This window comes from Scophthalmus maximus, chromosome 7 (assembly GCF_022379125.1).
Source record: "Scophthalmus maximus strain ysfricsl-2021 chromosome 7, ASM2237912v1, whole genome shotgun sequence".
NCBI classification, from domain to species: Eukaryota; Metazoa; Chordata; class Actinopteri; order Pleuronectiformes; family Scophthalmidae; genus Scophthalmus; species Scophthalmus maximus.
This window is the reverse complement of record NC_061521.1, coordinates 24,066,841-24,080,000: the sequence shown is the minus strand read 5'-3', so window position 1 is coordinate 24,080,000 and position 13,160 is coordinate 24,066,841. Positions and strand designations below refer to the sequence as shown.

Genomic DNA, 13,160 nt, shown 5'->3' with positions numbered 1-13,160 from the left:
TGTGTGTCTTTGTATCTGATGGTTATTGTGTAAAGAAACTGTATATACTCACTCTGAATACGGAGAATTCCCTGACAACATGTACATTGTCTATCGTTTCTCTTCCTGTGCCGTCGTCTCCTGCCACATGTTCTCTTGTAACTGTACAACATTTCCCCGCTGTATATACCTGAAAATAAATAAAAGCCAGAGCCTGTTGCCCGTTTTCCTTTGGTGTGAGCTGATTAGCGTCTCCCACGCTCCCGGTACGTTGCAGCCCGTCGCACATCTCAGACTCCCAACTGTGGCAATCAATTCAATCAGCGGCGCTTATGAACCCATTACAATCTGGGTGACAGCAGGCGGAGGCTGCATCCTTCAACCGGCCTCGGAGTAATTACTATTTATTCAAGCCAAAAGAGGGATGGAGGGACGGAGGGACGGAGGGATGGATGGAGGGAGGGAGGGACGGAGAGATAAATGATAGATTGGTGGGCAGGCTAATAAATCATGTCCCCAGTGACTCGCATGTGGCTATGAATATGCATCACAAAGAAGAGTGTTTGCGTTATTTACACCCCCCCACCCCCCTCCTCTTCTGTCTCCGAGAACACGGTAACGGGTTGCCACGGCGACCAACTAACGTACCATAGCAACCGCCCCATCCCGGCCGCCCGAGGCCAGAGGCCTCGCCGGTGCACCGGCCTGTGCAGTGTGCGGCCGCGTGGCCCCCGAGGGCGCGAAGTTCCGGTGCTCGGACGTTCATTGGCTGCGAGCGGCCGGCGGAGGAGGAGGCGTAACGTTTACAGGCTCGTCCGCTCCGGCCGCACGGGGGAGGGGATTCAACAATGGCGCCGAGGAGGGAGATTTTTGAAGCATGGCGTTTCCGAGCCGCTGACCTCGGGGTCAACGCGAGAGCGCGCAGCGCCGTGTCCCTCGACTGGGGGCCGCTGTTGTTGACGTTGTTGTTGTTGTGGTGTTTGTGCCGCACATGTGGGAGTTTGCTCAGCCACAGAGGTCCGGGGGCCTTTAAAGAGACACATTTAGTGTTTATTGCTTGTTTATTTTATTCTCCCTCAAGTAGCTCCAAGGTCGTAACAACCTCACTCACTCCCCAGATGTTGTTGTAGATGTTTTGTGCCGGGTTTTTTTATTCAAATCTCCTACGCAAATATGAATATCAAACCCTCTCGTGGGGTCAAAGGGCCCGAGCGCACGAGAGCAAAACATTTGCGCATGTTTCTATTCAATGCCGTTCGGATTTTTTTTCCCCCTCTCTCACAAGGCCACACGGCCCCCGTCACACTGTCAAGTGCACCCACCACTCTTTACCGAGCCTCGACCACAAACAGCCTAAGGTCCAGCGGAAAAATAAACACGTTTCAATTGCTGCATTGACTTCTTCTCTACGGGCGTCTGGAGCTGGGTTTTTAATATTTCAAAATATGATGTTGAGCCTGAGAGATGATGAATGGTGCATTTTAATCGTGGAGCTTCACTCACAGTGAATCTCACTCATGCTATGTGAATGAAATCACCTTGTGGCACATGATGGAAACGCAGATCCTTGTTAGATGACGAATTAGTGTCAAAACATTAATTGAAGAAAAGGTATGATTGGATGACAGCAGCATTGTTGTGTCTTTTATATCTGTGGGTTATGATTACAGCTTGGGAAAATGTATAAACCAAGATATGACAGGGCAAAGCCTGATATATAATATATCTAATAGAATCATATGTATATCATAAACTGAGTAAAAGAGAGAAGTGTCCATATAAGGAAGCCTCTCAGTGGTGTGAGGGTGATGTGTTCTCCGACCTCCTTGTGCCCCCTGCTGGACAATCTGCATAAGACAGCTGATCAACAAAAAAAAATGACTTACTTCATTTTGGAAAATGAATGGACATATAAAACAACACCTCTGCTGTTTCCTGTTGCACAATGACTCTATGAACCCGCATCGTTAATCATAAATGTGACTTTATATTCCGTACAGTGAAATCTTAGAAGTCACAGTGACCAAACACACAGCCGACAGTCCAACGTCAGACCTGGGACGACACATATTCTGTTACACTCAGGTGTAATATAATGATGATAATGATTTATTGTTGCAGCACATATAAATATTCAAAAATCATTATATTCTGTATGTTTTTAATGGATTTATTTTACTTTGAAAACATGTTTTTATTCCTCTTTTTGAAAAAAAATATTGGCGAATATTCTACATCATTTGTTTGTTTTATTCTTAATTGAATAACATCGAGTTATAATAATGCACTGCCATTTTGTTTCACTATTTGAAACTCGAAAACCCCCAAAATAATCTGAGGTGTAAGGTGGCAAATGCTGAGATCTGGTACTTCAAAAATATATAATTGATCCAAAATTCAAATGAAGCGTTATGAAAGTATAAATAATGGAGACTAAACACGCCATCAGAAGAGGACGATCTATACAAGTTTGACGTGCAGGTCGTGTCTGAAAATACTTGTGTTGGATAGAGCATGTTAAAAAAAGGTTATTGACTAAACCACGTGACATTAGAAATGAGCCGGTAAACTATATTCACTTAAACAGCTGACGTTCTCAGCTGATTTATGATTATCACTTTCCTGATATGTTCATGTTATTTCTTCCCCTGGTTTTAAGAGAATCCAGAAAAGTCATATTCTATTCATATTCATGTTTTCATTGTCTCTCTTCAATTATTGTATTGTAATGTCATTTCATCTTCCTGATGCCTTTCATGTTTGATGTAAAACACTTTGAATGGCCTAGTTGTTGAAAATGTGATATACAAATAAACTTTCCTCGGTGATGACGTAAGGTTTCAGTATATAAAAACATGAAATCATCTCCCCGTGGCTCAAGTTTCAGTCACTGTTCGTTTCCACATTTTTGTGACGACGACTTCTCACAGGAAACATCACAATTATCACTCGAGAGCGAGGTTCCGTGGTGGTGGAGCCACCGACATCGCCCATGAAGTGTCTTTATTCAGTGTTTCAGCTGATCACCTAAAGAATAAAGAGCGACAGACACCGACACTGAATAAAGCAGAAGCACAAACCTCACTGAATGTAATTGATTGGTATTAATGCACGTCGTCACACCATGGGCTCATTATTTGCCCACATTCTTAGTCATATAGTTGCTGCATTATTTCAATATTCTTTTCATGTGTGTTTATTGTGTTAATGTAAGCTTCATTAACAAATCCACAATAAAATGAATACAATTTAAAAAAGACAGGAGGAAAAAGACAGGAGATCCATCATATGCTTATGGGTGTATTTTAATAAAAATAAGTCTGTCAAAATTAAACAGAATACAATATTTCTTCTTTAACATGTTTCCAGTACATAGGTAATTCTTTCTTCTTTTTTCAATTATCATTTTTCCGTTTTTTTTTTCTCCGTTTTTTGTTTTTAATTGGCCTTTTAAAGGTTTTTTAAAAAGTCATGCTAAGTAGGAGGGTAACTCATCTCACAATTGTTTTTTTTGTTTTTTGTTCTTTTTTTCCCCTAAAACTCAAAAAGTCAAAAATATGAAATTAAAATAATGATGTAAGTCGCCTGTGTGCACAGCTGGTCTGCGACGCCTAAATCCATTCCTGCGACCCCCCGTCCCCTCCCTCTCCAGAAGAAGTCCATGTGGCTTCAGAGGCCTCGGGGGGGGGGGGGGGGGGGGGGGGGGGGGGGTCAGTGGCTATGTGTCTATGCAGGGACAAGAGGGAGGGCGCGTGGTAACAGTGCTGAGACGCAGCCCAGGCTCAAACACAAAGGACAGCCGGGAGACTCCATCCCTACAGGTATGAGGTTGTTCTTTCATGTACAGGTAGGTAGGTAGGTGTGTGTGTGTGTGTGTGTGTGTGTGTGTGTGTGTGTGTGTGTGTGTGTGTGTGTGTGTGTGTGTGTGTGTGTGTGTGTGTGTGTGTGTGTGTGTGTGTGTGTGTGTGTGTGTGTGTGTGTGTGTGTGTGTGGTGTGTGTAACAGAAGTCCTTTACAGCTGTTAAAGCAGGTGTCAAGTATGTACTGTACGTATAGTTGTTGGAATAGTTCCTATTAAAGCAGACTGTGTGTGTTTAGATCAAAAACAAAAAACCCAACTTGGTATGACGTTTGACCACGTCACCTGTAGTTAACCCCCACACTGCAAACACATATATCTGTCCACATTTCTTTACCGTAGACCTTTAACTCTCTCATCAACGGAAAATATACACCTCAGGGTGGATCCACGAGCCAAACAGCCAAGACTAACAGTTGTCATAGGTCGGACAAGATTTCAGTCATTTGCCATTTGGTAGAAAATAAATATGTCTGGACAAATTTTAAAGATAAATCTAGGGGATAGAACTAAGGTTATTTTTAATTTCGTGAAACTATTAATGAAATACACATTGAAGAGGTGTGTAGTGGAGTCAGAGTTGTCATTTTGCCATGAACCACAATGTGTTTAGATACTCGGAGACAGAAAGCAGATAAAGTACTATATACTTCAATATTTAGAAGTATATATACTCAACTCACTAACTGCCAGCTAGCTCCTGTTGGTTACGACAACTTGAACAGCATAAAACGAGTGTGGTGATGCTCTTCAAAGAGTTGTGACTTTCACACCAATGACTGTAAATAGAGATGGACGACAAGTCGGCTCCCAAAAATGAAGCCAAAACATCCCCATTGCCCCCTGGTGGCCGGCTGCAGTAGAGGTGCTAAACTCCTCCATGTTCGCAAATCATACTACTTTTACCCAAAGATGGTGTCTGTCATTTTAGGTAGTTCATCACACTGATGTTTGCTGAAGAGCTCATTTTTCATGTAGGTTCGGTTTTAGTTCGTTATTTGACGTCATAAAAATAGGGTGAAACATCATGTTTGATAGCGGAGACAAGATGGCCGCGCCCGTGCACCCGGGACACTTCGGCTTCACTTGTGTGCGGTGGGGGGAGAGTGGAGACGTGTCGTCCATCTTTAATTCACAGTCTTTGCGCTTCACTTCGACGGCGAGTAATGAATCCCCTTGTAGGCTCGACAAGCTAAATATAAAGCTTGTCTGAGAGTGAAATGAATGTATTTGAACAATTTGCTGGTTCAGTTAATTAAAGGTTTTTTCTCATTTAATATTGAACACTGACGTCTGCGTGTTCCCAGAAGATGCTGGAGCTGTATTTTCTGTAGTTATGCAGTTTTTTTGTTTTGTTACAACCGCTCTGACGCTAAAACACAAACCTCTGTACAGAAGCAATGTGATGGCTTTTTAAAAAAAATGAATCTCATAGTGGCCAGCAGCAAACCTGAACAATGAAACAATCATCTTTTCCTTATTATCATGAGAGAAAAATAAAAAGAAAGAAAAGATTTTGACATCCTTAAATTTGACTTGACTATGTCCCTCTACACTGTACAACAGGACATGGTCAGGTCAGGTTTATGCTCGTTGGAGAACTGGAGTCGTCCGTGTGAAAAGAAAAAACCTTCCCCTCACAAACGGAGCCGGTGTTCACAAACCTTTGAGCGGTTCGAAATCAAAACGAAAGACAGACTGTGATTTGAATGATCGCAGAGTCAGTCCGATGAATCCAAACCCCTTCCTGTTTGGCAAAGTCCTGCACCTCAAGCACAGAGGTCGTGGATGATACTGGGACGAAGAAGAAAAATAAACCCTGGGGAGGCTTGACATTGTGCATAAACACATTGTGCTTGTAAAGTCTGCTTTTGAGTCCGATTTCCTTTATGCTGGCATCAATGTGACCGCGATTAATAGTGTGGGGCCCAGTTGTGAGAGCAGGTGTTGCGGGGTGCAGCCAGGGGCCGAGCGACGCCAACTGAGGCCACATCACTGATTGGTCGATGCAGTGGTAGTTCCAGCCGGATTAAGGCCTCGACACCTCAAAATATTCCAATTTAATCCTTTTTTCATCCGCCCTTTCCCCGCTGGTTACAGAGTTTGCGACCAAGCCCCCTCCAATCATGTTTTGCAGAGTGAGTCCTGATCTTTGGCTTTTAACCTGTTAGCTCACAGTTCTTTATTGTTAATAACATTTCCTAAGTACGACCCACACGAAGGTTGCAGAGGTTTCATTTCCATCTTTTCTGAAATAATTAGGGGCTTACGATTTCTATCCGAGTTAGTGTTCGCCACTGTGCCTCAACAGCCGGGACCACCCCCGCACAATCAGAGGTGTTTCCCATGCTGAGCACTTGGTTTGCTCGCTCCGTTTTGAAAGACACGAACGCACTTCCAGGTGTATATTCCAGGGGATATAAAAGGGTCTCTTGTCTTCCGTTTCTCATTTAAAGATGATGTAATATAAAGTTGACCTACAGTTGTGAGGGTCACCGTGGTGATAGCCAGCTGTGGGTGTTGTGGTCTGTGATATGGTGAACGACGACAACGACGACGACGACGACGACAACGACGACGTGAGTAAAATACTGATTGCAGGGAATCAAACTCCACCCGTTAAAACAGAAGGAAAAAAAAAGTGGGGTATTACAATTAGTTTCGTCCAAGATGAGCACAACAAACTGACAAAACAGAACTAAAAAAAAAAAGAAAACTAAAAAAAAAGGCTAGATAAACAGGATAATAATTAATTATCTTTAAATAGTGTCACACATTTCTTTGTTGATAATACTAAAAAAAAATTAAAAGGAAGCTTTCTTCTCTCTCTCGCTCTCCTCCCGCCGCTCCTCGGTCTGTGCCGCTGACTCGGTCTGACGGACAGCCAAACACACCAATCACACGCATGCTCTTTCCTCCGTCGCCACGACAACTACCTGCTGGACATGCCTTCCCTCAGTGCTACTAAACATCAACCTGCGGAGAGACAGGTAAACGTCTGAGCGAGGTGATGGATATGAATGTAGCAGGGTAAAAAAAACAAAAAACAGCTTGCATTGTAACACAGATTTTCCTTACTTTGTCTGACAGAGTGTGTATCTTGTCTCAAAGTTTTGAATTGTTTGTATTCACAATGAGCTGTCCCGAAATGATCAAAAACGGTGACTGACTAACACAACACTGGGCCACATGCAAAAAAATGTTTCATTTCATTTGAGCAGAAGTTGTGTTAAAGGACCTAAAACAGACACAAATCAAAAACAGTAGAGATAATCACATGTCTGAATTGTGCCAGAATTAAAAGGGGTCTTGTTAGAGATAGACACATGAGAGAAAATAAGTAATCCACACAAACTTTCATAAAGTCAATGAGGCGGCTGTCAGACTGAGAGGGTTTTCCTGACAACAAGTGAACAGCGTAAGTTGTGGTCAAAATATTTAACTCCAAAATGCATTCAGCTTAAATTATTATAATTTTTGTGTCAGACAAGTGTTGCCCCAAAACTGAGGAAATTGGTGAAAGCTACAATTTACAAATCTGTTTGTACGTGTGGCTCTTGCATGAGGCACATTACTGTATGTGTACGATGCATATTCTTCAGAACAGCTCATGAGAAACAAACAAAAAAAAACCATATCTTAAAAGTCAATAATTTACACACCTGAACCGGGGCTAGTGCAAAAAGTTGTCTACTCTGGCGAAAGAGCAGGAACCAGACCGGACTCGGGCCATGAGCTGAACACACTCTGTGGCCTGACCCAGCGCTAACATCAGAGGAGGCTGCTTAGGCAGATTTTGGGACTCTGGGGAAAAAGAAAAAAACACAATCGGACATGGGCACAGCACACGGGTCTCAATCACATCGGAGACTAGAACAACAGCAGCATCTACACAATGGAAATGTAAGCACGTGTGTTGTCTGCTCGTGTCAGTGTCACACAGAATGCGTCCGTCCGTGTGCTCTTTACCCAGTATGGCGCTGTTCAGTGCGGAGCAGAGTGATTCTCTCTGCGTGGGATCTAACTGCTGGCCGACTGGGCAGTTCCACGGGTCGGAGTACGCTAACAGACTGAAAGCATCCTGCACAGACAAGAAGGGGAGAGACAGAGACCAACGTGATTAGAACACTGAGGTGCAAACACATCCTGCTTCTCGCTTTGTTGCAATTTACTGTACATGTCATCATCTGGACCTCAACTCTCCTTGTCCTCAAACATATTTATTAACTTCCTGGGTGAAAAAACTGACCAGACACTAATATTTGGAATTAGATGAAACAAAAGGACGGTTCAGTTCAACGGTGGCCGTGTTTCTGTCACTTTGTTGAAGCCTGTCTGCCCCCTGGTGGTTACTAAATGACAACTAAATGATGTGCTCTCTGGAAATGGGGTCACTTCTATGGGTCTTTTCTGTTCTAATGGAGGTTTGGCAGCTGTAGAATTTGTGTAAAAATCATATGTTGTTAGAAAACTGTCAACAACAACTAGAAAACAAAGGCCCTTGGCGCAAACTTGATCATTATGATGCAGCTTCTATCAGGGACTCTCAGAGAGGTAGTCAAGACTCTATCTGCTTTTATAACAACACTCCCATATATCAAACATTGCTCCACTTCCTGCAGTGTGCACAAAATTCATTCAGCCACCCGGATTTTAACTGGTGCCAACAGAAGAAATCTCTTCAGCCCAGTGCTGGCATCACTTTAATCTGTTGTTGCACAGCTGCTCGTTGAGGTCAAGCCTGTGCGCACGTGCAGTTGTATGTGTGCGTGTACCTGTAACATCTTCTTGTGCGTGGCGTTCTTGCCGTACTCGCGGCCCAGCTGTTCGTTGAGCGCCTGCAGTTCCCGTCCGAACTGGATCATCCTCTCTGTGGCTGCCTGGTTCCCTCCACAAAGCGTTTTGCCATTACTACAACTCTCATCTGCTGGCAACGGACACACACACACACACACACACACATGCGCAGTTAAAATACACACATGCTGTAAAAACATTCCACAAAAAGCTGGACATGAGGGAACAAAGAGAAAGTACAAGGTGAGCTATGCAACAGTGAAGAATAGGGAAGAATTAATAATAAACAACAAGGCAAAAGGAAGAAAGTTACAGGACTTTGTGTGTGTGTGTGTGTGTGTGTGTGTGTGTGTGTGTGTGTGTGTGTGTGTGTGTGTGAGTGTGTGTACCTGTGACCCCATTGCCAATGCTGTTGTCGTCTGGCTGAAGAATCTCTTCATGTTTGTATGTGCCATTCATGATCCGCGCGGAAGAGCCTTCAACAACTCCGTTGGTATAGTGCTCTGCTTCAATTTCCATCTCACTGTCACTACACGCACGCGCACGCACACACGCACACACACACGCACACACGCGCGCGCACACACACACACACACACACGCACACACACACACACACACACACACACACACACACACAGACACACACACAAACAACAAAACAAACAAGTTGGTCTTTGTAAAGCTGTCTAGGAGCAAATCCAAAATTAAATTTAGAAAAGTAAAACACACAGTTCCAAAACAGTTCTTGCTAATCAGTCACAGAGAAACACGGACGACTCACCTGCAGCCTCCAGATGCTGCCAGCGTCCTTATTACACACTGATATCCTCAAACGACTGGAGTGAGGATGTCTAAACGTTCAGACTCACCGGGTCTGAGGTTGTTTTTTTTGTTTTGCTGCTACACACCGACGGGACTTTCTCACCTGGTTTCCTGGGCGCTGTTGGCGCTGTGCGGCTTGGTGGAGTCTGAGGAGTTGGACTCAGAGTAGTTGACTGAGGAAGGGGAGGAGGAGGTGGAGGAGGACGCGGAGGAGGACGCGCTGGGATATTTGACACTGCTGCCCCCAGTGCCGCCGTGGCTCTTTGATTTACTGGGGGGAGTCACACCGTTACTGCAGGTGGGGCTGTCTGCTCCTGGGGTGATGGTGACGGGCGGAGAGAATTTTTAAAAAAATTAAATCTCAGGGAAAAGAATTTTTAGGCATTTAAATCTATGTGTGCTTTGTGAAACATGCGTACCTCCAGTGTGCAGGTGTGTGTTGCTGGCTCCGTGGTGGGGGCTGAGGCTGGGTGAACCCGGGTAACTGTCCTGGGACTTGGGGGAGCGAATGGACAAGCAGCGAACCTCACTGTCTGTGCCATTCACCATCTCCACGAACTGACGACACCTGAAGAGTAGAACACACTGGCGTTACTGCCAATTACCAGGAAATGACACATTTTAAGCAAGAAGTACGTTTCGCACAAGGGAACTTTGATCGCTGGCGTTACAGGGGATATGTTGCAACAGCAACTCGGCCGACTTACTTCAACATGAATAGTAGGTTGGGGTTGTGCTCTAACAGGCCGGGGTAAAGTTGCTGCGTAGCTTCTATGGCTTCGCCCACCCGTCCTGCCAGCACCAGCTTTTGTATTCCTATTAGACACAAGAAACAAGTCGCTATTTATAGTTTTATCGATCAAAAGGAAGCATGCTTTCACAGAGGCCACAGGTCATCAGGGAGAAACTACACCCGCAATATCTACTCTATGTCTGGATATTAGAGCAGGGAGTCCTTCCAACCACTATGAAAGAGGTAACTGTAATTATTGTAGGCGACTTTACAGTAGCTAGTTAGACTAGTTAGATAGACTAACTATAACAACAACAACACAAAGCCCAGCTTGTTTGTTCAACGACTCCATACAGTTTGTAATATTTGCCGTAAGTCAACTGAAAATGTGGACTCATTTGTCAGTTGGTTCTGTCACACTCACTCTGTCTGTTCTTTATAGACGTCTGGTCCTCTTGTATCATGGTCTCTGTGGCTCTGGCGAAGGCTGTTGCGGTGGCACAGTACCCATGGTGCACTAGGTAGCTGGACACCATACTATGCACAATACATGAAAAAAAAAAAAAGGAGTACACGTTCAAGTTTTTGTGGATATCCAACAGGCCCTTTGAGCTCATTTAAACAATACATCTTCATTGTTGTGGGAACTGGTTATGAATCTTACTTCTGCAGGACGGCCTGCCATTCTCCCAGCCTCTCTCCGATGGGAAAGCGAGCGATCATGCCGTGGATCTTGGCCCGCCATTCGCTCATGTAGTCCTCGATGTCAAACACAAAGGGCTGCTGGCCAAAGTTGGCGTCTACGATCTCGCCCGGTGTCTGGAGGCCCACGGTGGGGTACAGGTTGGGCTGGCAGATATTAAAAGATTGGAGGAGTTCAGGTTAAAGCAGTCAGTTTGCTACATTGCTTTTGACAATTTCATTGTTTTATTAAGTATCACTAAAATACTTGAACAACATATTATTTCCTGTATTTATTGTCCTGTGTCAAACAACAAATAATGACTGTGTGCTGGTTATTGGTTTATTGTGGCAGCAGGTTTGTTTGATAGCTTGTTAGATAGCTAGATCCCCGGCAAGATGACAAAAAAGGGGTCGCAAGATAGCTAAATAGCTAGATAGATAGCCGGCTAGCTAGATACCCTGTCTCAAACTGTCTTGCTTCTATTATTTGTTAAGATATATGTATATATTTCCTCAAGAATTTTCTCTAAACTGAAATGTTTTCATGGATGCTGGTGAATCAGAACTGAAATCAGGTAAATCAGTGGTAAATAGTTCATTATTGATACTTACAGGGAGGTCTGTGAAGGCTACACCTAAAGGATAAAAGGACAAAACAGTTAAAAAACAGTTGAAGTTTATCTATATGCCTAACAGATATTATTAAGCAAAGCATAATTTTTTAATGCATCCATTAATATAATCACATAATCTAAAAAAAAAATGCAATAAATTCACCAGCATGTACAATTAACACACATCATGTCGACCGACCTAAACTGATGCCATTTTTGGTGTAAAAGCAAGTGTTGTTGATGAGGTTGACGCAGCAGCCAATCACGTCCCCCGTGGTGAACGTCGGGCCGTACGGTTGGCCAGTGCCGGAGGAGCAGAAGGAGTGGCCGTCATCCCCGTGGTAACCGTATGAGTGCTTGTCCCATCCTAAAATAGCACAAGGAGGATTAGGATTAATGTTTTATTTTATACTTGACCTCGTATGAAAAAAAGAAAGAAAAAGTGCAGTTGATCAAACGCCCTGAGGTTCTGACAGAACTGGAAGAGGTTGGTACATGTTGTCTGCAGATCAGTATATGAACAACTTCTGGTTTCACTACTAGAGCGTTTGAGTGAGGCGGAGACGGTTACTCATTGACTTCTGCTGCTCAGATTTTCCCCCCATCTGACAACCACTGCCTGCAGGGCGGTGTCTCATGAAAACACGCACGCACGCACGCTTTTCTGACTGTTTGGCATGTGATGCAGTGCCTGTGAGTGACCAGCAGGAGGACCTGGTCTATGTAAAGAAACTGGTGAGTCACTACTAAACAGGGAACAGCAGCACAGGAGCCTGAACCAGGAGAGAAGATGTTAGGATCTCTTTTTCATTAAACTAATATATTTGTACAAACTGTTATTTCCTTACTGCAGCTGTAGAGTACAAGAAGCTCTACCAGTATAATGTGACGTATACTTGGCGAATTTATCAGGTCTGTAATTTCCGAATAATATCCTATTATCCTAATTCGACACAAATGACGAATGAGTAGAGACAGCAGCAGATTTTAACTTGTTAATTTTAAGATTAACAATGGCTCCATCCAATAAGACCGACGATGGTGACGTGTACAGCTAATAAAGTAAAATTCTGACATCATTCATTTCATTTTTCATCTTTTCCTTCTGTGACATGACAAAAATGTCTTCCATGAAAAAAAAGATCCCTATTGGTTCAGTTCCAGTTAATATATTCCACTAAATTGCTAGTGTAACCTTGAGGTGGTGGTGACATTTCTTATCCCTTTAAATAGCAACGGCCATGACAAGTTTAAGTATATATTTATATGTTCCTCTTGGATTTCATAACCTTAATGCCCGATACAAACACTGCATCGACAAATCTACATAGAGAATAAGATTGTTGTTCCCCAGCCCCTTTTGCAGACGTTGATGTGATGATGCCAGTGTGATTTGCTGTACGCTTCACATTATGTTCAACTGATGAAATCTCAAATTGGCAGGGTAAAAGAAAGAAAGAAAGAAAGAAAGATCTGTGTGCACAAAGAAGCTAGGTGCTGCTAAACCGCAAGACGCAGCATGGCCGGCATTTAGTCTGCCCTCAGACAACCTTTATATATTTATCTAGCACTCTTAAAGAGGTTGTAAATCAATCCCTGCAGGGTCACGTGTGCCCGTCCCGAGAGGAACATATCCTGAGCTGGACACAGGACAGATCCCGGTATTTAA

At 43.6% G+C, this 13,160-nt stretch overlaps 1 protein-coding gene across 2 annotated transcripts in view; it reads right to left on the bottom strand.

The window, feature by feature from the left end:
* Positions 1-3,266: 3,266 nt before the first annotated feature.
* The window catches only part of ranbp10 (RAN binding protein 10), a 26,892-nt gene continuing 16,998 nt past the window's right edge, over positions 3,267-13,160 (bottom strand). Inside the window, exons 4-15 of one of the 2 annotated variants that reach the window (XM_035641777.2) lie at positions 11,691-11,858; positions 11,490-11,512; positions 10,858-11,042; positions 10,618-10,730; positions 10,168-10,276; positions 9,880-10,028; positions 9,564-9,774; positions 9,025-9,164; positions 8,614-8,765; positions 7,808-7,919; positions 7,501-7,642; positions 3,267-6,814 (exon numbers count right to left, since the gene is read on the bottom strand). In XM_035641777.2, coding sequence (XP_035497670.1) covers positions 7,512-7,642; positions 7,808-7,919; positions 8,614-8,765; positions 9,025-9,164; positions 9,564-9,774; positions 9,880-10,028; positions 10,168-10,276; positions 10,618-10,730; positions 10,858-11,042; positions 11,490-11,512; positions 11,691-11,858 — 1,493 coding nt within the window. In that variant the 3' untranslated portion in view covers positions 3,267-6,814; positions 7,501-7,511. The remainder of the gene's footprint in view (positions 6,815-7,500; positions 7,643-7,807; positions 7,920-8,613; positions 8,766-9,024; positions 9,165-9,563; positions 9,775-9,879; positions 10,029-10,167; positions 10,277-10,617; positions 10,731-10,857; positions 11,043-11,489; positions 11,513-11,690; positions 11,859-13,160) is intronic. The other variant, XM_035641778.2, reaches the window with a different exon arrangement.